Below are 26,609 nucleotides of genomic sequence, written 5' to 3' on the forward strand. Positions count from 1 at the left end.
CTAAATAAACCATGATATAACACAAAACCAATGCACCGTCAGCACATCCTTGCATATGTGAGAAGTCTTGCACACAATGTAAACTTTATTTTAGGATTTCCACTGCCTGAAAAACTAGAGCTTCTGCACCCTTCCCCTGTCCCCACTATTTATGTACTGTATTTTTTCATGTATAACACTCCCCCCCCCCCGGTGTATAAGACGCCCCTTATTTCGGGGGACTCAAATTTAAGAAAATGGGGGGAGATGGCCCAGAGTTGTTGAGCTTCTTTTGAGGAGAATTGCCCATAGTTATGGAGCTTTTTTGGGGGGGGGGATACGGAAAATCACCAACCCGACAGACAAATGCTTATAATCGCTCGCGCTGCAGAATCATACCAGCGCCCGCCCACTCACAACAACCCCTATTGCCACACCAGCCAATCCACAGCAGCACTTCACGCAGCAACCAATCATCCACCCAATTACCGCAGCAGCCAATCCAAAGCAGCCCCTGCCGCAGCCACCAATCACCCACAAAATTACCGCTTACAAGCTGCAGCTCACGGCTGCAACCAATCACCTATCCCCCCTATGCACTATCTGTGTATAAGATGACCCCAGTTTTTTAACCTTATTTTTGTGTAAAAAAAGCTCGACTTATACACGGAAAGGTACCGTAATTACTTTGAGCAATTTAAAAATGGTTCTGTTTGGAAATTGCACCGATGACCTCATCAGTATGCTGAAATCCTACACAGCAGCAAACCTTCTGCCAGATTCTGAGTAGATACAGGAAATGACACACTGTGCAGCCCATAGTACTGTATGTGGGCACATCCTCCCTTCTTTCAGAGATACACGTTGGAAAGTCAGTGCTGCAGGTTGTCAACTCACAACAGCACAAAGCTAGAAGCACTGGGTACTTCTATAAAGGGGCTTAAAAAAACCACAACCCTAAGACTCTAGCTCACTAACATTAAATCTGTTTGGTCCTTGAAGGTGCTACAAAACTTAATTGACCTGTCCAAGTGATCCTGTCCCTAGGTACACATGTGACCAAAGGACAATGACATCAGAAACCAACAAAGAAATCATACACCAAGTACATTGTGCTAGATCACAGGATGTGCCGACCTGTTTGTATCAGTGGATGTTTGGGGCAATGGTATTTTAGGTTAGGATGCCAGACTAGACAATCTCCATTAGTTATTCCAGGACAGAATCATAGAACCACACAGTTGGAAGGGACCCCAAGGGTCATCTACTCCAACCTCCTGCAATGCAGGAATCTTAACTAAATCTTACATGAAGAAGAAGAAGAAGAGGAGGAGGAAGAGGAGGAGGAGGAGGAGGAGGAGTTTGGATTTGATATCCCGCCTTTCACTCCCCTTCAGGAGTCTCAAAGCGGCTAACATTCTCCTTTCCCTTCCTCCCCCACAACAAACACTCTGTGAGGTGAGTGGGGCTGAGAGACTTCAGAGAATTGTGACTAGCCCAGGGTCACCCAGCAGCTGCATGTGGAGAAGCGGAGACACAAACCCGGTTCCCCAGATTACGAGACTACCACTCTTAACCACTACACCACACTGGCTCCACATGACAGATGGCCATCTAAACTTCTGCTTAAAAACCTCCAAGGAAGGAGAGTCCACTTGTCATTTAAGTTCATCGTTCAACAACTGTTACATTTGAGCAAGATTTTTCTTTTTTTCTGCACAGTGAAGAGAAAGTATAGAGGCAGGAAGTGGAAAGACAACACATCTGGACCCTATGAAGCATTTAGCCAATTAGAAAAAATAATAATAAAAAGGTCCAATGTGGCAGTCTGTAATTACTTAAAATTCCCAGAACAGATCTATAATATAAAAGTGATTTTTTATATTTACATTCCAGATTTCCATTCTATTCAGAAGCATGCAGAAAATACAAATGAAAATAAAAACAGGAACAGAGATCTCAACTTGAAGAGCACTGGTCAGGCTTTTTTTCCTTCAGATGACCTGTTGCTGGGTTCCTTCACAGATATTTTTGAGGAGGGTACAGGGGGCACGAAAGGGTAAGAAAAACCTACTTTGCAAATGGACTCTACTCATAACAACTCTGGATCCAACCTATTGTCAGTTTCTATATTATTATTAATTTCTATACTGCCCTTCATTCAAAGATTATGAAGGATGAGGATGAGGACAATTACTACTACAATTTACTACCAGCCCTTCACCATATAGTCCCAGGATGGATTACAGCAATTAAAATACAATATTAAAAATAAAATATAATATTAAAAACAGTTTAAAACAATTTACATTAACAGAAATAATGTGGGTCCTGAAAGTATACATGCATATAGTTGTAATGCAATATACACATGCCATTTAGGATACAAATATAGAGCGACCACAGTTTCTGCATCAGCTTAATCAGGGAAATGGCTATTGTGAGGGGTGAGGTTTTAGAGTACAGAATATGACTACAGTACTATTAAAGAGCGTAACACACATAGCTAAAGAAAGCCCTGTTATGAATACGTGCTGTTAAACAGTATTCTGGTGTGATCATATGCCCACAATGACCCAACAATGCTCTCTAATTAATTTAACAATACTGATATTTCTTGAAAATGGTCCAATACTTTTAATTACCACTGTTAACTTATGTATTGCTGCAGTTTTTAACTAGTTATTCGGTCATGTTTACTTAAGACTATTCCACAATTAAACAATGTTTTCAGGTATACTTTTATTAATATAACAGTGTAACTTTGATCAGCACAACTAATTGCTCCCTGTCTTAAGCTAAAATGTATGTAATTATATGCGTCAAACATATAAACATTTTAAAAAATCTGCCACATAAAAAGCAAAAGGGAATGAGCACCATCTCATGGGCATTGGAGGTAATGAAAGAAGAAAAAACGTATTTGCAAGTCTCCTGTACAGTGGTACCTCTAGTTACGAACTTAATTCATTCCAGAGATCCGTTCTTAACCTGAAACTGTTCTTAACTAGAGGCGTGCTTTCGCTAATGGGGCCTCTTGCTGCCACTGCACCGCCGGCACATGATTTTCGTTCTCATCCTGGGACAAAGTTCTCAACTCGAGGTAACTCTTCCAGGTTAGCGGAGTTTATAACCTGAAGCATTTGTAACCTGAGGCGTTTGTAACTCGAGGCACCACTGTACTCAGATGTGAAAATCTCCACCTGATTCTCTAAAATTCTTCAAAAGTATACTAATATTTTAACAGGTTTTTAAAATGTAATTTAAGAGAAGAACTCACGTAACTATACAAAGCTTTTCCACCAGTAAGCTAAACATATACTGGTAGCATGTAAAATTTAATCAATTAAATCCTATAGGAAATGTTGTACAGGTTTTAGATTACCAAAGCTACAATCCCTATTGGAAGTACCTGTAAACAGAGTGAGATTTATCTTCATGTAAACATGCATAGGATTGCACTGCAGGCCATTAGTTATCAAAGGGGCGGGTAGAAATATGAACACACCACTGAAGATGCCAAGGTAACTTTTTTTTGTCAAGCTTAGCTTAATTTAGTACAATGGTACCTCTGGCTGCGGACACAATCCGTTCTGGGGTGCTGTTCGCACCTCGAAAAGTCCGTAACCAAAGCGGCGCTTCTGCGCATGTGCGAAGTGTGATAGAGCGCTTCTGTGCATGAACGAATCGCACAGAACGCTTCTGCACGTGCGGCGAAACCCGGAAGTAAACACTTCTGGGTTTGACGCATTCTTAACCCGAAAAAACGCAACACGAAGCTAATGCTATTCTAGGCTGCATATATATTATGCAGAGAGAGAGAGAGAGAGCGCACTTTATTTTATCAAGCACACTTTGCTTTGGAAGTAAATTAATTCTGCTTCTTCACAATACCCTTCTTAATTTTGTACAGTATAGAAAAATAGTGAACAAAAAAATACAATTAATTCCATTAAATTTGATCAAAGTACTCTTTATTTCACAAAAATGGCCCTTGCTCATTTCCTTTAAGCTGTTTTACGTGTACTAATTTAAGTACTGATTCCAGTACCCACTGACCTGAAATTTTACCCAGTAATAGCAGTACTCGGAGAAGTCCCACACCAGCTTCTGTGTCAGTTCAAGTTACAAACACCTGTCTACTGCCATAACAGTTTGGCAACATGCTCTTAGAGGAAATGATTATAACAATGCCATGTTTATACACTGGTGCTGTCTGTCATTAATGAAAGTGTTCACAAAAGGAAACTGTATCAACTTCTGATGCTAGGAAAACGTTCGCAATTTGTTGTTGTTGTTTAGTCGTTTAGTCGTGTCCGACTCTTCGTGACCCCATGGACCAGAGCACGCCAGGCACCTCTGTCCTCCACTACTTCCCGCAGTTTGGTCAGACTCATGCTGGTAACCTCGAAAACGCTATCCAACCATCTCGTCCTCTGTCGCCCCCTTCTCCTTGTGCCCTCAATCTTTCCCAGCATCAGTGTCTTCTCCAGGGAGTCTTCTCTTCTCATGAGGTGGCCAAAGTACTGGAGCCTCAGCTTCACGATCTGTCCTTCCAGTGAGCACTCAGGGCTGATTTCCTTAAGAATGGATGCGTTTGATCTTCTTGCAGTCCATGGGACTCTCAAGAGTCTTCTCCAGCACCATAATTCAAAAGCATCAATTCTTCGGCGATCAGCCTTCTTTATGGTCCAGCTCTCACTTCCATACATCACTACCGGGAAAACCATGGCTTTAACTATACGGACCTTTGTTGGCAAGGTGACATCTCTACTTCTCAAGATGCTGTCTAGGCCTGTCATTGCCCTTCTCCCAAGAAGGAGGCGTCTTTTAATTTCGTGGCTGCTGTCACCATCTGCAGTGATCATGGAGCCCAAGAAAGTAAAATCTCTCACTGCCTCCATTTCTTCCCCTTCTATTTGCCAGGAGGTGATGGGACCAGTGGCCATGATCTTCGTTTTTTTGATGTTGAGCTTCAGACCATATTTTGCGCTCTCCTCTTTCACCCTCATTAAAAGGTTCTTTAATTCCTCCTCACTTTCTGCCATCAAGGTTGTGTCATCTGCATATCTGAGGTTGTTGATATTTCTTCCGGCAATCTTAATTCCAGCTTGGGATTCATCCAGCCCAGCCTTTCGCATGATGTATTCTGCATATAAATTAAATAAGCAGGGAGACAAAATACAGCCTTGTCGTACTCCTTTCCCAATTTTGAACCAATCAGTTGTTCCATATCCAGTTCTAACTGTAGCTTCTTGTCCCACATAGAGATTTCTCAGGAGACAGATGAGGTGATCAGGCACTCCCATTTCTTTAAGAACTTGCCATAGTTTGCTGTGGTCAACACAGTCAAAGGCTTTTGCATAGTCAATGAAGCAGAAGTAGATGTCTTTCTGGAACTCTCTAGCTTTCTCCATAATCCAGCGCATGTTTGCAATTTGGTCTCTGGTTCCTCTGCCTCTTCTAAATCCAGCTTGCACTTCTGGGAGTTCTTGATCCACATACTGCTTAAGCCTTCCTTGTAGAATTTTAAGCATAACCTTGCTAGCGTGTGAAATGAGTGCAATTGTGCGGTAGTTGGAGCATTCTTTGGCACTACCCTTCTTTGGGACTGGGATGTAGACTGATCTTCTCCAATCTTCTGGCCACTGCTGAGTTTTCCAAATTTGCTGGCATATTGAGTGTAGCACCTTAACAGCATCATCTTTTAAAATTTTAAATAGTTCAGCTGGAATACCATCACTTCCACTGGCCTTGTTATTTGCAGTGCTTTCTAAGGCCCATTTGACTTCACTCTCCAGGATGTCTGGCTCAAGGTCAGCAACCACACTACCTGGGGTGTACGAGACATCCATATCTTTCTGGTATAATTCTTCTGTGTATTCTTGCCACCTCTTCTTGATGTCTTCTGCTTCTGTTAGGTCCTTACCACTTTTGTCCTTTATTATGGTAATCTTTGTACGAAATGTTCCTTTCATATCTCCAATTTTCTTGAACAGATCTCTGGTTCTTCCCATTCTGTTGTTTTCCTCTATTTGTTTGCATTGCTCATTTAAGAAGGCCTTCTTGTCTCTCCTTGCTATTCTTTGGAAATCTGCATTCAATTTCCTGTATCTTTCACTATCTCCCTCGCATTTTGCTTGCCTTCTCTCCTCCGCTATTTGTAAGGCCTCGTTGGACAGCCACTTTGCTTTCTTGCATTTCCTTTTCATTGGGATGGTTTTCGTTGCTGCCTCCTGTACAATGTTACGAGCCTCCATCCATAGTTCTTCAGGCACTCTGTCCACCAAATCTAAATCCTTAAACCTGTTCCTCACTTCCACTGTGTATTCATAAGGGATTTGACTTAGATTGTATCTTACCGGCCCAGTGGTTTTTCCTACTTTCTTCAGTTTAAGCTTGAATTTTGCTATAAGAAGCTGATGATCTGAGCCACAGTCAGCTCCAGGTCTTGTTTTTGCTGACTGTATAGAGCTTCTCCATCTTTGGCTGCAGAGAATATAATCAATCTGATTTCGATGCTGCCCATCTGGTGATGTCCATGTGTAGAGTCGTCTCTTGTGTTGTTGGAAAAGCGTGTTTGTGATGACCAGCTTGTTCTCTTGACAGAACTCTATTAGCCTTTGCCCTGCTTCGTTTTGATCTCCAAGGCCAAACTTGCCAGTTGTTCCTTTTATCTCTTGCCTCCCTACTTTAGCATTCCAATCCCCTATAATGAGAAGAACATCCTTCTTTGGTGTCACTTCTATAAGGTGTTGTAAGTCTTCATAGAATTGGTCAATTTCAGTTTCTTCAGCACCAGTAGTTGGTGCATAAACTTGGATTACTGTGATGTTAAAAGGTCTGCCTTGGATTCGTATCGAGATCATTCTATCATTTTTGAGATTGCATCCCAGTACAGCTTTCGCCACTCTTTTGTTGACTATGAGGGCCACTCCATTTCTTTTACGGGTTTCTTGCCCGCAGTAGTAGATGTGATGGTCATCCGAACTGAATTCGCCCATTCCCGTCCATTTTAGTTCACTGATGCCCAGGATGTCAATATTTATTCTTGCCATCTCATTTTTGACCACCTCCAACTTACCCAGGTTCATGGTTCTTACATTCCAGGTTCCTATGCAATATTTTTCTTTACAGCATTGGACTTTCCTTTCGCTTCCAGGCATATCCGCAACTGAGCGTCCTTTCGGCTTTGGCCCAGCCGCTTCATCAGCTCTGGATCTACTTGTACTTGCCCTCCGCTCTTCCCCAGTAGCATGTTGGACGCCTTCCGACCTGAGGGGCTCATCTTCCAGCGTCATAACTTTTATATGCCTGTTGTCTTTGTCCATGGAGTTTTCTTGGCAAGGATACTGGAGTGGTTTGCCGGTTCCTCCTCCAGGTGGATCACGTTTGGTCGAAACTCTCCACTATGAACGTTCGCAATAGTCTGCACCAATTAACAATTAAACATGAATGCATAGCTTTGTGAAAAAAAACTATTTTTACACACTTCCAAATAGAGCTCTTTAATTTAATGGGCATGTTTGGACTACAGCCATCAGTGTTGCGAGTTCTATTTTTCTGTGAGGTGCTGGAACTGAGTTCTGGCTGAAAAAAAGCCCTGGTTGTGAGTAGCCTCTGAATGGACCTAAGTGTAAAATGACATGCAGAGAGGATTCTTCTTGCTCTATATAATTTTTAAAAGTTTTTGGGGGGGGAAATCAAGAAGTTATGGTGTACAGGGGCGCCGACTTATAAAAAATATTGGGGGGGCCCATACCGGGGTCCTGGGGGAGGGAGAACGCGAGAAGCAGCGCGAGCCTCTGAGAGAACGCGAGACCCCGCGCAGCTGCTGCTCCTGCCTCAAGGCAGCGGGTTGGCCGGGTAGGCGTCGGTTCCTTGCTTGAGCAGGACCCCCGTGCCTGCCCGCCTCCCTCCAGGTAGACCGGGTAGGAACCTGTACCTTCGTATAGAAGCGCCAGGCGGCCGCAGGCAGGCAGGAAGGCAGCAGGCCAGGGTGCGTGGACGTCCCATGCCTGCCTGCCTGCCTGCCTTCTTCCAGGTAGACCGGGTAAGAACCTGGACCTTGGTATAGAAGGCAGGCTTGCAGGCAGGCAGGCAGGCAGGCGGCTGCTGCTGCTGTTCGGTCGGCGGCTCCTTTGCTTTGCTTGCTGCCGCCCAGGCCCCGGGAGCCACAGAGCCAGCGCCGCCTGAGGAGGAATATCCAGCCCATTCAGAGATGCTGCTGCTTCTCTCTCTCTCTCTCTCTCTCTCTCTCTCTCTCTCTCTCTCTTGTTGCTGTTCCGTTCGGATTCCCCCTCCCACCCGGCGGCTCCTCTGGCGCGTCCTGGCAGCAGCAGCGGCGGCGGCAGCAGCTCCTCCTGCAAAACACTTTTCCCTCTCCCTCGGTGTGTTTGTATTTGCGTGTGCGTGCGCGCGGCGAACGAGTGCACCTCCTGCCTCTCTCTCCCCCTCTCTCTCCCTCTCTCTCTCCCCCGCCGTGCAATCTCCTCGGGAATCGAATTTTTGAGGGGGCTCGGGCCCCCTCAGGCCCCATGGAGTCGGCGCCTATGAGTATGAAGGTAGGAAACGCCTTGCTGGATCCAGCCAAAGGATTAACTAGTTCTGCAGTCCATCAGATGCTTATGTGAAGCCAACTAGTAGGACCTGAGTACCCTCCTCACTTGCAATTCCCAGCAGCCAGTAGTCAGGAGGCATACTAGCTCCCATAGTGGAGGTACAGCATAGACATTGTGGCTAATACTTACTGTATACTCCATAAATTTCTCCAATTCCCTTTCAAAGCCGTATGACATACAAAACACTTTCTTTTAAGCAATTTACAGAGATTTAGATTCTCTACTAAAAACGAGGAAGACTACCTGCAAAGCATTTCATATGGCTCACTAAAAAATCAAGTGCATGGAACCTGGAACATTATAAACGGAGGGTGAAATATGCCATTTTGAACATACTTGTTATGCAGGGTCACGGCCTTATTCCAGTGCTGGTATGCACAATTCAATTAACTCAAGTTGTTAACTCAAGAGGCGCAAACTGCCACATTAAGTGAACAAAATAGTTTACTGTGGGTTTTATTTTCTGCCTGTGCAATGGAACTTCTTCCTCTCCCTGCTCCCACCCCCCACCCCCCAACAAAAAAATTAATCCAGAGGGTTAGTGGAAACCCTAGGGTGCAGCACAGGAGTAAAAGACCAGGTAGGAGCAAAGCAGCTGCAAGCTCTCCAGGGCCCAGTGTGGTGCCAGTAAGCTACAGCTTGTCTTACTGTGATGTGCAGACCAAGTCAATGCTCAAGTTGTCTAAATTAGATTTAATTGCCCCGTTGCTCGGTCCCAGCTCCTGCCAACCTAGCAGTTCAAAAGCACATCAAAGTGCAAGTAGATAAATAGGTCTGGCGGGAAGGTAAATGGTGTTTCTGTGCACTGCTCTGGTTCGCCAGAAGTGGCTTATTCATGCTGTCCACATGACCCGGAAGCTGTACGCCGGCTCCCTCAGCCAATAACGTGAGATGAGCGCCGCAACCTCAGAGTCGGTCACGACTGGACCTAATGGTCAGGGGTCCCTTTACCTTTACCTATAAACTAACCAAACAAAAACAAATCTAAAATAAATTCTGTTGAAAATGAAAGAATACTCCTTTTCTTGATTTGTTATCAGAGTTAAAGGGTTATGAAAGAACATGTGCTATGGGTGGCATTCAACTGTGTTTTACTCAGAGTAAAACTTACTCTGAGTAAAATTTGAACACGCAATGTTACAACATAAGCAGGGATTTGATCTACCAAAGGGGATTCCACCAGCTTAATCAATTGCTGCCATGTGTCAACAACTTGGCTTGCTAATATATACTGTCATGCAACAGTCCCAATTCCTCTTTGTTACTTGCCAGGTTTGGTTTAGTCTCTCTGGTTGCAGCTGTGAGCTGTTCTCTGTCTGTTACCGGTGTGATAGTTGCTTGTGTTAGTATGTTTTGTTAGTACTATTTCCTAATAAAGGGACAGCCTCTTTGAGAGCCTCCCTGTCTCTGTTGAGAACAAGGCCTATTAGGGCATGGAAGCCTGAGTCAGTACTCCACCCCTGGAACTCACAAGGAAACAATTTTGTAACACAATTTTGTAAACAATTTTGTAACACTAGTTTTGGCTGATATTCAAACTACTTACAAATTGTGAAATATCTAGCGAATGAAGGTGCAATTTGCACACACGTTTTGGTCAGCTTCCACATTTAAAGAGATAATACAGTGGTACCTCGGGTTGCATACACTTCAGGTTACATACGCTTCAGGTTACAGACTCCGCTAACCCAGAAATACTACCTCGGGTTAAGAACTTTGCTTCAGGATGAGAACAGAAATCATGCAGCGGTGGCGCAGCGGCAGCAGGAGGCCCCATTAGCTAAAGTGGTGCTTCAGGTTAAGAACAGTTTCAGGTTAAGAACAAACCTCCAGAACAAATTAAGTTCTTAACCTGACGTACCACTGTAGACTTAATAGACGTGAGTCCCTCAGACTGCAAAATGGAAATATCCCCAGGCATAGCTAGGGATATCTAGACTTATATAGATAGGAGAGCCAAACCATGGATGGAACATTGACAGCAGTTGCAGACTTTGGGCTCTCAAATTTCCTGCAGTGCCCTGTGCAATGCTAAAATCCACGTTGCACAGATTTGAACTGCCAACCTTCTGATCAGCAAGCCCAAGAGGCTCGGTGGTTTAGACCACAACGCCACCAGGTCCCTACAATTACCTTTACTTATTTCAACAATACTGGGCTGTACAGACTAAGGCAGACAATTAATTAGAAAACACTAATTTGTACAATTTTAAAGCACTGGCATCTCATTTTTGGAGTAATGCTCTAGCAGAAAGCGTTGTGAACAATTAAGCTGTTTAAGTAGGTCTTTGATAACTACAAGCTACTTCATTACAACAAGCTGTGCAATTTATTGACAATATGTCTTGTCCTAGTCTGTACAATTGTAACAGAAGAGCATGCAAAGGGTTTGAAAGTTACAGAGAACATGAAAAAGACTATTCTGAAAATGGTTAATTGAGATCAGATGCACAGGCTACAAGACAGTCAAATCAATTTTGACGAGGCTTTGTTTATTCATTGATACAAGTCAGAAAATAGTTACAAGAAGTGGAAGAACAATCAAGAACTCATCCAATTATTCTGTCAAACATTCACAGTTGGCCAAAGAGCCCATTTTGTATCAATAAAAATATAAGATCACAGCTAGAAAATGCATTAAAACCTCCTGCATTCTGTCAGGTTGGATTGAAAACAAGTAACAAACAAACCCCAAGAAATACACAAAAATATGTTTCCTTGAAACATAGTATGTCAGTCTGTACTGAACCTTACTCAGACTGGGAAAAACCAGGTTGCAAAATTTAGAGTAAGGTTTTACTGGGGGTGGGGTAGTATGAGTCTCAGATCATACTGCCTTCTGTGTGTCTTCCTTATAACACATGTTTCACAAGGTCATCTTGGATTTTGTTTTCAAGGGTTGGGTTTACACAATGGTTAGTATAATGAGACATACGGCTGTAAGATACTGGTGTCCATTGTGCTTTCATAGTGAAAATAGAGTATCTTGTGACATCAAGACCAAAAACAAGACATCTAAAAGCAAGACATCTTAGAAATATACAGTAGCCCTTAAAGACTGGTGATAAACTAGCTGCAAGCTAGAAAGTCAGTAGTGCTAAAAGGAGTAGGTGGGGACTGCAACTTCTATCAGTTTGGCAAAGGAAGTGGCATCTATCTGGTATACTGAAAGTAATGAGTAAGTGACCTGTTCTACTGCCTTTTTAGGTCTCTTGCTGCTTGAAAAACCCACAACTCATGCAAAATAAATAAAAGATCTTGTTAAATACAGTGGTACCTCGGGTTACATACGCTTCAGGTTACATACACTTCAGGTTACAGACTCCGCTAACCCAGAAATAGTGCTTCAGGTTAAGAACTTTGCTTCAGTATGAGAACAGAAATTGTGCTCCAGCGGCGTGGCGGCAGCAGGAGGCCCCATTAGCTAAAGTGGTGCTTCAGGTTAAGAACAGTTTCAGGTTAAGTACAGACCTCCGGAACGAATTAAGTACTTAACCCGAGGTACCACTGTACTCTACTCTGACAGAAACCTCCCCAACCCCAATACATGACCTTACCATCCCTTGAGGTGCAGTTTATGCAAGACAAACCTAGAACTCATATCATTTTCTGTTCTCTTGGCTCACAATGACATTAAAAAATGTTCTGTAACCTACTGATAATGGTAGCAATTAATAGCCATTTGCAGTGTATTTACTTAATAATCAGTGGTCATCTATTGATAATTTAAATATTTTCAAAGTATTCAAAAAAGTGACCTAGAGATTTATTTTATTTTTTTACCATGGTAGCACTTACACATTTCAAGAGTATTACTCAAATTATTTCATAAGAAGGAATATATAGATAGAAGTCATCCACTGAAACTAAAGAGGAAACCAGTCTGCTCCTTGCATGCTATCAAATTTCCACACCCAGAACAAATTGCTGAAAGCTGGTGATATGTCAATGCTTTAAGTATTTATGGATGTGGCAGACACAAAATCAGGAAACATGTCTTATCCATATTGGTGACAGTTAGTAGGAATGTATTTTAGAACCGGAGTGTATCTTCTATGAATAATACACCAGACTATTTATTCCTTGGAAAAAAGTCCAGAACAAAATTTAAACTATATGCATAAGGACAAATTTGCAAAGTTTTGTTTCAGTAACACTTCATTGGACTTTTAAAAATAGTAATCAACAGCATGACATAGAAGCATTTATGGAGAGGTCTTGTCATGAATCTGACCTATTGGTGTTCAAAAGGCATTTGCAGGTGTTGTTGTGAAACTAAAGCAAAAAATAGCCAGTAGGATGCCAATCAAGTTTGGTTCTCCTGTACAGCAGCAGCACAGACTAGTCCACAAGCCAAATTTGACCTTCCAGGTGTCTCCATGTGGCCTGCCAGTCCATTTGCCCCAAACCAAAGCCACCTACCTCATACTTGGCATTGTATGTGATGCCATATGTGGGGCAGACAAAAACTTCAGGTGGAAGTTGACAGAGTACAAGCTAACATTCAACCTGAGCTGCTTCAACTGGAAATCAGAGGTAACACCTTGGTGCAGCCCCACAAATCTAGACTGACCGGTGTTTGGCGTATGCTGTCTGTTAAACCAGTTCACTAAAGAGAGAAAAAAACTTAGCTTATACTAGTAAACAACTGATTCTGTTATATTTAAACAAATAAAGCTTTTATGCTCCTATAGAATCATCCCAGCGAAACAGGTGTCTTTCCCTAAAATACTGGTGTTTGTTTAGGATGTACATGTCTCAAATATACCAGAAATATATCCAACAGAAAATGGAAAGTAATTCCTAATTGCTACAGTTTAGCCTAGCCTTTCCCAACCTATTGCTCTCCACATATTTTTAACTCCAACTGCCATCATCCCTGATCATGGCCATATTCGCAGAAGCTGATGGGAGTTGTAGTCCAAAACATCTAGAGAGCACTAGGTTGGATAATGCAGATAGCATTACAATGCAATCTTATACAAGTCAACTCAGCATAGGTCTTACCACCAGCTAAACAGTTATAGGATTGCAGCCTTGGTGTACTTTGTATGGAGTCACTCAGATACTAGCAGCACAACCCTATACGTATTTATGCAGAAGTAACTCACCCTTTGCTCAATACGATCTGCAGTAAATAAATAGGATTGCAGTCTAAAAACAATAAGGTTGTATCCAACACGGCCACTGCACAAGAGCAACAGATTCTCTGAAGCAGTTGTTGGCGTGTGCACACAGCAGGAAGGAGAGGCAGGATAAGTCCCACTGTGGAAGCAGAATTCCACTAGCGCAGTACAGTGGTACCTCTGGTTACGTACTTAATTCATTCTGGAGGTCTGTTCTTAACCTGAAACTGTTCTTAACCTGAGGTACCACTTTAGCTAATGCGGCCTCCCGCTGCCGCTGTGTCGCAGGAGCATGATTTCTGTTCTCATCCTGAAGCAAAGTTCTTAACTCAAGGTAATATTTCTGGGTTAGCAGAGTCTGTAACCTGAAGCGTCTGTAACCTGAAGCGTATGTAACCCGATGTACCACTGTACTGGATGCAACCCATGGTTGCTGGAAAAAGGATTAGTTATAAGGCCTATAGAGAGTCTAATTAATACTTTTTTAATCAGTGTTTCATGACAATAAGTGCTCAAGGCTAGTTTAATTTCTGAAATAACTATAGCACGTTTTCAGCATGGACAAGTATTTGGGTCTCATTTATATGTTTTACTCAAGAGACTACTGTACTGTGGTTCTTTAGGACACTAGAGTAAAAGGCTAATAATAAGAGCAATTATCTATGCTTCATCTGTGTACTCCAGAAAGAACAGACTTTGCAAGAAAATCTGAAAGAGTGAACTGCTATTTTTACAAACTGTAGAAAACCAATAATTAAATCATCCTTGTCATTACCATGGCTTTAAAGGTTTCAAGAAATTGTGGAAATGGATAGATCTGATCATAGCCTAAGCAATGTTTACCACTGGGGTAGGAAAAAAGAAACTAATAAAAAAAGAGGTACTTCTCTCAGAAGGGCAAAATCAGAAAAGAGAAAAAGAACAGCTTAGGTTCCTACTTAAAAATATGTGCCATCACTTAATGACAGCATTATTATTTTTGTATGTTTACTGTGAAGATCTAACTTAACATCTTACATTTGTTGCATATGGCACCACAGATGGTAACAAGTAGCTTGAGGAAGTAAGTTTCTAAAAGACTGCAAACATGAAGGCAATCAGGGGATAAAAACTATTTTGTTTCCTTCCAGTCTCATCACCCTCTAGATTTAGAACAAGGTGTAATTCACAATTTTAATAGTTCCATTTAAAGAATCCAGGGGCATGGAAAAAGGCAAATTCATCTCAGGCATCTGAATTTTAAAGGGATGTCATTAAACAAAAGTAACAAAAATGGGGATATATGACAATATAGGCAATAATTTAATCCACAGCAGGTTCAAGGAATACAAATTCTTATTATATCTAGCAATATGCTTTGTTTTTTACATCTCAACTTTAAAAAGTATACTGAAGTTTTCACAAAAATATTCAGAGTATCCACTTATTTTGCCCCAAACTGGAAATTCACAAGATAAAAAGCATCACTAAAGCTGTCTTTTATGTCGCATTGCACAAAAGTTTTAAGCTTCAACCATGAAGGCAGACAATTCAACTACAAATTCACTTGTAGCCAAAGTTCCCTTTGATAGGATTTACAATGCAAGACTATACCCAATATATTTTACTTGTACGATGGTTTCAAGCCAAAATGTATTAAACATTGGAGTTCAAGGCTGTTCTAATGAAGTTTGCCACAAGGGTAAGACAAAATAACTGTAAAAACTTTCCTCAGTACATGTAAAAATATTTTGTACTTCACTGACAAGTATTTTTTGTCTGCCTTTCCATCCTTTATTAACCTGGGTATATCTTTTTTTTCTACTTTGTTATTTGCATATAACCATCAGTACAATGCGTCATATAACCTTATTAGAGTATATTCAGAAGGTTTTTAGATAGCATCACATCCATTACTTTCATAGCACAGAAGAAACAAATGTGGTCTGAAAAGCTGTCCTGATCTATTTGCTACTTCTGACTTACTTCTCGAAACACAGTAGAAGAACTCTTGAACTAAGGGATGCACAACTTGCCTGTGCTGGTTAATTGCAAATTTATTATTGTATTAATTTGTCTATTGCTAAAAGTTCTAGATTTCCAGAAGTTTTTAATGCCAAGAGCATGCAAAGCACCATATAGCAACGAAAAAGAGTTCCTGCTCTCCTCAAAAAAGGACAATCTACATTAGACAAGTGGAACATGTAACAAACATTGCACTGTATTTCACCACCCTCTTTCCTGGGTTCCTGCCAGCCCTTCTGTAACAGACAATTCCATTATTCTCCCCGCATTTCCTGTTTTTCTTTTCTCAACACTCCATGAGTAGTAAGCATACTCAATCCTTACTGAGTTGTCTGAGCGCAGTTGTCCCCCTGAAAGTTGTTTTCTATTATTTTTTTAAATGTATTTTTGTACCTCTGCTAAAATCTTGGATTATCCAGCATATGTTGAGACCATTTTCTTTCACTGGTTCCAATAATGCCGTGGGCACTTAACCACCTGATCTTGCCGTTAAGATTGGCAAGACTGGATAACCCAGGAAGTGGCAACACATTCCAGGATGAGATCCAGTAAATTAAGGAAAGCTCTACTCTCTCTGTGTGTGTGTGTGTTGTATTTATATTTATTATTATTTATCAAATTTATATAGTGGATTTTTGAGAAGAAACTCAACGAAGAATAGGAAAATGGCCTGAAAAGAAGAAAAAGCAATGGGCTTTAAATGTGTGGAGAGCAATGCGACAGAAGTTACAAAGACAAACAGGATGAGACTGTATGGAATGTGAGACATATAAAGCAGAGAACGAGATATAAAAAAGTATCACTTGTTAGGAGGTGTTACAACTAAACCAGTTTATTCACAAAGCTTTTTTTTTCCTTTTCAACAAAGTGGGCTTAAGCAGTTAAGCTTAATATGATTTGCCATATAGCTACCTGAAGACTTGCCCTGCAGTGCGGAGCGATTACATTGCCCAAAACTAACACTGCTTAACAAAAAGGATTCAAATTTTGGGGGGGTTCACTGAAACCTTTAGATGATTTGAAGGTTCATCTTTATTAAGTGGTGTTCCTCATTTACTCCTGCAATAATGTGTGTCCACAGCTGTAAGTCACTACAAAGCCAGGTCCTTTACTAAGCCCAGAAACAAAACCTACCTCAAATCAGCGTTACTTTATCATGGGCACAATACATAGACTGAAGTGACAGAACTAGGATAACCAGAGCTAGAGGTGCATTCACCAATGACCTAGAAGAGATTACGTAATGACAGTTATGCACACTTCCATTGAATACGAAGTGATTGCCAAATACTAGCTGGATCTCCTCACTTAGCACCAACATTAGAAAGTCTTGTTAATGCAATGAAAAGAATGACTTACATAAGTTTCATGGAAAAGGTACAATAGCATCCTAAAGAATGTATGGATTTACTTTAAAAGTTGGGATAGCAAAAAAAAACCCAACAACATTTTGAGAGGTGAAACACTGTTCCATAGCAGCCTTGCACATTCCACTGCTGAAGTACATCTTCTCACTTTTTAAAAATTAAAGTTGTAGTTTAGCAGAAACAGTGTTAATACAAGTAGACGGATTTATGCTGCAGCAATTAGACTACTGCACATTTCAAGCATTCCCCCTCATGTGATTTACAATTGCATGGAAGACACAATATGGCCACGCCAGGTGACGCAGCCATTGCATCTTCTGCCAACCCTTCCCCCTTCTCATCTAGGTGTTGGGGGCATACCAGCAGAGTGAAAGGCTGCCGAACAAACATAGGCTCTCTCCATGTTCTAGAGCCCTGCATTTGTCAAGCTTTACCTTGATAGATATGCCCTCAACACATGGATGGCGAGGGGTGTAAGTGAGCAGGAGACATAAAAGCAGGAGGTAAGTCCCACTCCACTTTCCCCCTCAGACCTGTGGAGTAAACCAGAAACGAGCTCATGTTCCTATGCATATCTGCACAGATGTAAGGCCCATCTAGTTCAATGAGGACTTATTTCCAAGTAAATGTGCACAGACTTGCAGCTTCAATTAGAAATATACTTGATATGCGATTTTAGACCTTATATTAACTTATGGTTAAATTGTTTATAGAAAATGGTTAAGACAGAATTAGAAAACTGCACATAATATTTAAAGATACATAAAAATGCTTTTCCTCATTTTGAAAAGGCTAGTGTAAAACATTTTCAAGGAAAAACAATGCACAGAACATGCAAAGAATACACTCCAGATCAAATTTTAGAGGCGAAGCACAATTACTGGGTTAATTATTTAACAGACTTCTAGTAAGGAATGCGCCTTACTTCACCATAAGTCACTATTCAGACCAACTTCTAGAAAGGTCCAGCAATTTTCTTTTGTTAAAACTTCACCTCTCTACTCTTCTACCAAGTCTGAGTATCACATTTGCAGAGGAGCCTGCCCCTGTGCTTCTGTCACATACTATTGATAGTACTTACTGTAACAGTGTCCAAGGTTAGAGAGAAGACTTCAGTAATGGGCTAAAGCATATAGAACATTCCATGCTCATGTGTATAACTTCTCAAAGTTGAACTATTGCTATTATTCCCCTATATATCATCTGGTTTGATGATAGATATGCATTTATATGGTACAGTATTTTGTAATTTATTTATTATTATTATTATTATTATTGAATAGCACTATATTATATTTTCAGTGTAACCCTCCATGGCACCATATGATGAAGGGTGAGTAACAAAAGAGTTATTCTAACAAAAGCTGAAAGCTTGAGCCATCTATACCAGCCCACATCATGATCAGAGCAGCCTGATAGGGAATTACAGCTTTGGGCAAGACCTCCAACATTTACAGTTTCTCTGGGCATGAGTTCCCTCCTCCCCCCACACCTTCCCTATATTCATTTGTCTTAGTGATATTCATAGAGCTTCAGTATGCTGATGACAACGTAGTGTGTACACACTCAGAGGATGACCTCCAAACCATCCTAAATATCTTCGCAGAAGATTTTGGAAAGCTTGGCCTATCGCTCAATATACAAAAAACCAAAGTGCTGCACCAACAAGCAAAAAACAACCCCTCTGAAGCGCCACAAATCCAACCATGGTGTAACGTTGGAAAATGTCAACCAATTTTCCTACCTGGGCAGTTATCTTTCCACAAGGACTGACAATGATGCCAAAATCCAGCATCACCTGAGCTCCACGAGCACAGCTTTCTCCCAACTGAAGATCAGAGTGTTTGAGGACCGGGACACCCGCAGGGAAACCAAAATGCTTGTTTACAAAGCTATTGCACTACCAACTTTACTGTATGCTTGTGAGACATGGAACACTTATAAATGCCATCTCCAACTCCTCAAAAGATTCCATCAATGGTGTCTCTGAAAATGTTTTACACATCACTTGGGAAGACAGGCAACTAATGTCAGTGTACTGGAAGAAGCAAAGATCACCAATGTTGAAGGCAATGATTCTTTAGCATCAACTTTGTTGGACTGGTCATGTTGTTCAGATGCCAGATTATCGTCTTCCAAAGCAACTACTCTATTCCCAACTTGAAAACAAAAGAAGTTTAAAGATGTTCTCAAGGCAAATCTTTAAAAATGTAGTATAAGCACTGATAAATGGGAAAAACTGACCTGTGAGTGCTCCAGTTGGAGAACAGCCTTTACCAAAGGATTTGTGGACTTTAGAAGCATGAACTCAGAGCGGAAAGGAGAAATGAGCTAAGAGGAAGGCACATTTGGCAAACCCTCACTGCGATCAACTCCCACCCAGAAACCTATGTCCCCTCTGTGGAAGGATATATGGATCCAGAAATGGCCTCCATAGTCACTTTAGAACTCACTGTTAAGACCGTTTTCATGGAAGACAATCTTACTCATCTATGAGTGATAACCAAAGAAAGAAGAAATAAAATTCAGTAATGATGGAAAGGTGCAAAAGGTTGCTTTCAAAGAGATGTTGAAGGAAGGAAGGAAGGAAGGAAGGAAGGAAGGAAGGAAGGAAGGAAGGAAGGAAGGGCTATGTTTAAGGATCCTACCCCCAATCAGCTTCTAGGACACTGAACTAATTTAAGGTTCTCATTTAGGATTAGCCAATCTTAACATGTCTCAGAGAATGATAGCACTGGTCTGAAGCTACACTTTTCTTAATGGGATAAAGATACTTTTTTCTAACCACAATTCTTACAAGAGCAAAGAGCCTTGAGTCACATAGTTTATCACTTCAAAGAAATGGATGGGCCATTAAGATAAGAAAAAGGGCAAAATGTCTTGGCAAAAGACCAGTCTTTTACATTTGACATGACCTTTGGGAAAGGGATTTTGGAATGAAAGAATTTTTGAAAATTACTTTGAAGTACATGTGTTCTCAAAAAAAGTGTTATCTATAGAACTCTCTCAGTTCACCTTAAAGACTAGAGTACAAGTCTAGTCCTTTATAGCAGTCTTTTATCGAGGACTTTTAAAAATAAAAAGGGTTTCTGATATAATATTTTTTATAACTGACATTTTCATGATTGGAACAAGGGAAAGATTAGTTAAAGAGGTTGAATCCAACTACAGGCAGAACTTCCTTATTTGCAGTACAACCTTGTGCAATATGAATGCATCAAGTAGTTGTGATGCTAATTCTGGAGAGCCTTCCATCAGAAACTCTTACCCTAGGTGCAATGTGTTGTATTATTGCGACCTGCAATACAACTGAAGCTACGGTTAATACACTGCTGGCATAACCAGGGAACTAGCCAGCCTCCTTAAGTCATGCTCTGGCAAGCAGCTTATACAACTTGGCAGAGAGGTGCGAATAAAAAATTTCAATCCCTGCTCAAAAGTTTCCCATCTACATTTAGGCAGTGGTGAAGTTGTGCAAGAGGCTAAACGCAGAACAATGTCTGCCATTGAATAGCAGTAAGTTGCACTTCAGCTGGTGCTGGCTCTTTTCTAGCAAGCACACCTGTACATAATTGAGACAGGAAGATAACAGGCTTGCAGATCTTCCATTATACTAGTGTAGCCAAACACAGCCACATCTAAGATATGTCAAGCTTGCTATTCTTTCCTGTACAAATCTGTGTGGCTCCCCATCCCTCCCATGCTCACTTTGTACTTGATGAGAGAGCGAACATACCTTTACCTAGGAACTTGTCATTATTAAGGTTTGCATCACATATTATTTTCAGAAGACCCGAAGTTCAGTTCTATGTCACTTTATAAGTGAAAGTCATCTAATTTCACAACCCAAATGCCACTTAAAAAAAAAAAAGCTGGAGTAATTAACCTGCTTTTGGAGAATAAGTATGGCATGAAATCAAAATACTTTAAATAGGCACTAGCTATAAAAAGGCAGTGAGAGTACTCATAGGTCTATCTATTAAGATTCATGAAAATAAAAATGTAAATTTTGGAATCAGTCTTGTAACATATTTTGTTTATGATGATATCTGGCCATTCCTGCCCTATGATTACTTACAATGTGACACACGGAACACCAGAGCTATTTCCATGAACTACCCCAAAACAAAAATTATGTTATGACAAGTGCAAAGAGAAGTTGCTACTAGGCAAAACAGGTGTAGGAGGAAGGACTGCAACAAGTCTTGGGGGGGACACCATGAATTTGTGCCTAACTCATCTGTAGGCACCAAGGGTCAGGAGCACTGAGTATCTCCCAGTGTAACACTTTCCTGAATTAAAACACTTTGCATTTCCTCAAAAAAAGTGAAAGACACTGCTGGAATAGAGGCTCAACTATACCTTTCTCCTGTTTACTTCATCCCCACAAAACTAAATCATATTTGAATAGTAACTTTTTAGTGCCCAGCTCAGCATAACATAGTGACTAAAAGTCCAAGACTGCAGTCCTAACCTTGTCCGCTAAGAAGGAAAACATATTGAATCAGCAGAGCTTAGTCCCAGGTACATGAAGTTAGGATTGAAACCTAGGAGAAAGCCCCTTTCGACGCACTAAGACTTACTTCTTACTACATGTTTGGGATCTTTTTTCTTGCTTTGCCGTTTTACAATGTTATGGCTAAAGTAGGGTGTCAAAGCCATAGGATTCCAGTTCAACACTACATGTGTTCAACCCATTTTTACTGTTCCCAGCAACTATGCAAAGTCCGCTTGCTCAAACTAAAGCAGAGATGACATTTCTCAGAAAACTTTTTCCAAAAGAAAGAGGGAGGCATTAATTGCCTCTTTTATTTTGCTTGGCCTTGTTTGAGTTTCCTGGCATTCTCACTTTTGGATCTCTTTCCCCAGTTTGCTGTGTAACTAAATGTAAAGTGTTCTGTTGAGTTGAATACATTTTTACAGACCTGGAGTCTGAAGTAGCCTAAAGCAGCTAAATTTAAGATAGCAGCTGCAGAAACCACGTTGGCAGAGGATTATTATTTTTTTCCTGACAGTTGACTTGTGAACTGTAGGAAATACTGGTTTCCAAAACATTTCTTATGGAAAACCCTCTGAGGTTCTTTTTTGGGGGGAGGGGAGGAATAAAGCAGTTGTGGATTTAATTGTAAAATATTGTTTGGAGTGTCAAAAGTTGGTTTTGACAGAACATATTTTGTTTAAGATTGTGCAATGAACATAAGGAAGACTACTGTATAGCTTTGGCAAAGAAAGCTTTGCTTAAAGGGTTGAGTAATTTGACTGAAGTAAATCTGTATAAGCCTACTCCCTTTGGGTAAAACTAGTGCTTATCTGTTTAAAAAAATCTGTATTTAGCTTTTGTTTGGAATTGGAAAAAAATTAAAAATAAACAAATTAGGTGACCAAAAAAAAAAAAAAGGAAAAAGAAAGAGGGAGGTTTTTTCCCCTCACCTCCCCTAGAAAAAGAACATTTCCCAGACCTTTTCTCCAATACAGTGGTACCTCTGGTTACGAATCCTTCTGGTTATGAACGCTTCAGGTTACAAGCTCCAGTAACCAGGAAGTAGCTGCTCCTGGTTGCGAACTTTGCCCCAGGATGCAAACGGAAATCGCACGGCAGAGGCGCACGCGTAGTGGGAGGCCCTCAGGATAAGAACGGTTTCAGCTTAACGGACCTCCAGAACGAATTAAGTTCATAGCCAGAGGTACCACTGTATTATTCAATTTTTTAACGGTGGCTGCCACCCCTTCCTCACCCCACACACCCTGCTCCAGAATGATGCTGTGTCAGGCGAATTGTACAGGATGCAAAATGGTTGCAAGGCTGACAATACGGTTTTCGAAGGGGGGGGGGAGCTTGCGGGGTGGAGAAAGAAGCTGTGCTACAACCACTACTAACAGAGAGTCCAACCCTCATGAAAATGTTGAAAATATTCTTTTTTAAAAATAGTGAGATGGTCCACCCAGTTTTCTACCCACAAATAGGGTGGAGAACTTTAAGAGAGTAGCAAACAAGACATACATTGCCACTGCTATCCACATCCAAACCACAAATGAGAGACAGAGGACATGCTTTGCATGCAGAAGGCCCCACTTTCAACCCCTAGCCTTTTCCATTACAATGTTCTGAAGTAGCAGGGATGGGGGGGGGGGACACAATCTGTCTGGCACCTTGGAGAACAACTTTCAGTCAGAGTTGACAGCACTGGTTAAATCAACAGTCCAATTTAGTGCAGCCTGGCATGTTCATGAGTTTATCTACACACACACATCCTGCAGAAATTTCTAATAAAGTTGTGGGTGTATTTAATGAAACTCAGTTCTAAAGGAAACTGTTCTTCCTATCTTTCTACTCAGGTTCCAGGCAGATGGAAAATTTGCAGAATATCCTGTTATTTAGGTCACACACTGAATTTCTTGAAGACAGCTTTCTATTTCCTATAAAAACTGCATTATTATTTCAGTGCAAAACATGGAAGCTATTTCTTCTGCAGCTTCCACAATGTACAACATTTCAGCATTTATCTACAGAAGTCAGATTTTAAAAGAAAGAGATTTTATAGTTATTTCACTACACATAGGAGAACGATGAGTGGGCAGGAAACTTCAGAGCAGTACTTCACTTCTGTAGTATGACTGATCACACACGCTAGCAATACTTTGTACAGATGCTGCAATGCTTCAGAGACTTAAATAGATTTCTGTATTATAAAACAGTTGGTTGTCTAAAGCTTCTTGATCAGTTTAATGTGGCACAACTGCTTTGTTTTTTCTTCTGTTCCAGGAAAACACGTAAAAGTTTTGTTTTGCTTTTTAAGCTACAGGCAGCTGTAAAAAGTTACAAGAGGCCTAGTGCACATATGTTTTTGCACTATTTAGTCAGAATAATTGCTTTCTATTTATTCTACATAGCAGGTCTAGACCTCAGTTTTCCTAGGCAGAGCATTTTCGTTCCACCCTAATTATACATTACCAATATTTAAGTCAAATAAAAGTCTGCAGTCTTACCCAACCAAGTTGTATGGACACTGTGAATGCATTGCCTACATTTAACTTCTAAAGGGATATCAGTTCTATTTGCACCGACCAACAACCCTCAGCAGGGCCACAGATGATTTGCAAAAGAACTTAAATTCTTGCAGGATCAAGAATTCGGTCTCCAGATACTTACACACATGTGGAACACTATACACTGTGCCTTTGAGTTTTCCATTCCACTTTTAAAAGCCAGATTACATTTAAGCAGTGTTGGAGTACAGCCTTCTCAACTCAACCATTCTTACCTATGGTTGAGACAGCAATATAACTTATCCTCATCTAATGTTTACATAAATGTACATTGAACAGGCACCACTATTCAGAATATCACATAATTACTATCCTTTTCCATTACAATTGTGATATTCAAATATAATCTTACTGTTAAACAAATCCTTCTGTTCTGGTGTAGCATTTGTCATTTTCCAAGGAAATTCTTACTACTAGGAAAAGTTGAGTGCTCCCAAGGTAAGTAACACTGATGCACAATGTTTCAAGTTCTACCCAAATTGGTAGAAATATCTACAAAGAGTTATATTGCTATGGTTACTGAAAATGGGCTTAAAATGTTCACATGGGAGAAAAGAGGCATACCTCTGCATAATCAAAGCCTTACATCAGAGCCCTAAAATTTGCAGCACCAGCAATTGTGTGTTAACAATGGTATATTCCAACTGTGAATTAGCCTAAAATACCAAAATACATTTAAGCATTGCAAACAGATATGACAGCACAACTATTTAGAACCTAAGTGCTTTCAAATGACTTCTACGAAGGTGTAAATAGCAGGAAAGTTCCTTGATAGAAGCTATACCTCGGGAAAGTAAGGAAACAGAACAACTGAGTGGAAAAAGTATTGCAGCCTCACGGTTACTAAGTAAGGCCTAAGTAAGGATCCCTTCCGGGAGAATAGCTTACCAGATGCACCACCCTGTGACAAATAGGTAGGCGGGCAGCCTTAACTGTAAGGATGAAGTAATATGAATGTGGGTAGAATGTATTGCTTTCCTTATGTTTCACCACATACCATCCTTCTCCTTTAAAGAGTTAGAAAGGTGATTGCCTTACCAGATTAAACACAGTTTCCACAATATCCCTGTTGGATACTTCTCCGACTTCCACCAGTCCTGTCAGAACAGCAAATTTCATCCTGATACCACGAATAGGGATTCCTGGATTCAAAGGCTGCAGCTTGCTTTCCATTTCGGCCGTATTTCCTTCTTTTCCTGTACCACCTCCCCCTCCTCCATCATCACCTGTTGGCCGAGGCGAAGCAACCTGTTTGTCTTCACTCGCCATAGCTTAGTTCACTTCCAGGTTGCCAGCAGAAGCCAGCACCTCAGAAATAAAAAGAGTTCAATGCGTAGCCTCGGGTCCAGTTTCTGAGCGCTGAGATAATCTTGTTTTCCTTCCCTCGGCACAAGGACAGCGGCCTCTTTAATCTGAAAACTAAAAAAGAAAGAAAGAATTATATTAAAAAATTAGTAGCAGGCGCAGCTTGTTGAAAGCATTTGAAAAAGCCTGTCATCTAATAAAAAGAAACACTACCCCATTCTCTCTTTGCACTCACCCCCCCTCAACCCAGAAAATGTGGGCAGGTGCAACTGCATCAGGCAGGTGAGCCCCTTTCTTTGTCAGGCACTAAACTTGCCTGCAAAGAAGAGAGCGCGGGACTCCCGAAGGCGTTTACTTCTGTATTATTATTATTATTATTATTATTATTATTATTATTATTATTAGAGACGCGCCTCTCCCCTGCCCCGCTCTGTTTCTGCAGTGCTTCCCTCCGCCGTCCTTGTGCTCCAGCAGCTGAGGTAACTGCAAGCTCCGCTCCTCCCTTCACGCACAGTCACAGGTGCAAGGACAAAGTAGGGCCGGCAAAGAAGTTCCCACTCACCCAGCCCTGCTGCTGCTGCTCCTCGCCTCTGCCGCGGACGGGGCCGGCGGGGAGGGACGAGGCTCTCCCGACCCCAGGCAGCGGGAGGTGTCTCCGGTGCTTCCCCACCAACAGCCTGGCTTCTACCTGCCCGGGGTAGAGAAGAGGGATGGGCAAAGAACTTCGACCTCAGGCAAGCGGCTGGAAGTTTCCTGTGCAGCTCCTTCACTCCGCCGACGCCGCGAGGAGCTCCTCCATCGCTTCCTGCCTGCCTTAGCAGTTGCTGTGGCGGCTGCTGCTGCTGCTGCTCTCTGCCGCCATGACAGCGCTGAGCCGAGCCCCGGGAGTGTTGCCGGGCGAGCGGCAAGTGCGCCTGCGCGGCGGCCAAGAGCGGGCGGGGCAGGGAGGCGAGAGGGCAGCGGGCTTGGTGGAGGGGGGGGGAGGAGGCGCCCGCGCAGGCTCAGGTGAGCACAGGTGTGTCCAGGTGAGGCGCAGGCGTAGCCCGAACGAAGGTTCCCGTCTGTTCTCCTCGAGGCAAGGGAAACGCTGCGCCGTCGCTGCGAAGGGGAGCTGTGTTATCTCCTCTCTTTTCTTCTTTAGTTTCGGGCAAGGCACCTGA

General features: G+C 41.6%; 1 protein-coding gene across 5 annotated transcripts in view; it reads right to left on the minus strand.

Annotated features, from left to right (window-relative positions):
- LRBA (LPS responsive beige-like anchor protein) overlaps positions 1–26,351 on the minus strand; it is a 359,792-nt gene extending 333,441 nt beyond the window's left edge. For 4 of the 5 annotated variants that reach the window (XM_028742867.2, XM_028742869.2, XM_028742865.2 and 1 more), the window contains exons 1-2: positions 26,012–26,351; positions 25,183–25,563 (exon numbers count right to left, since the gene is read on the minus strand). In XM_028742867.2, the coding sequence (XP_028598700.2) occupies positions 25,183–25,413 (231 nt within the window). In that variant the 5' untranslated portion in view covers positions 25,414–25,563; positions 26,012–26,351. The remainder of the gene's footprint in view (positions 1–25,182; positions 25,564–26,011) is intronic. The other variant, XM_028742868.2, reaches the window with a different exon arrangement.
- Between the last annotated feature and the right edge of the window lie 258 nt (positions 26,352–26,609).

The sequence above is a fragment of the Podarcis muralis genome, chromosome 9 (genome assembly GCF_964188315.1).
Source record: "Podarcis muralis chromosome 9, rPodMur119.hap1.1, whole genome shotgun sequence".
Classification (NCBI taxonomy): domain Eukaryota; kingdom Metazoa; phylum Chordata; class Lepidosauria; order Squamata; family Lacertidae; genus Podarcis; species Podarcis muralis.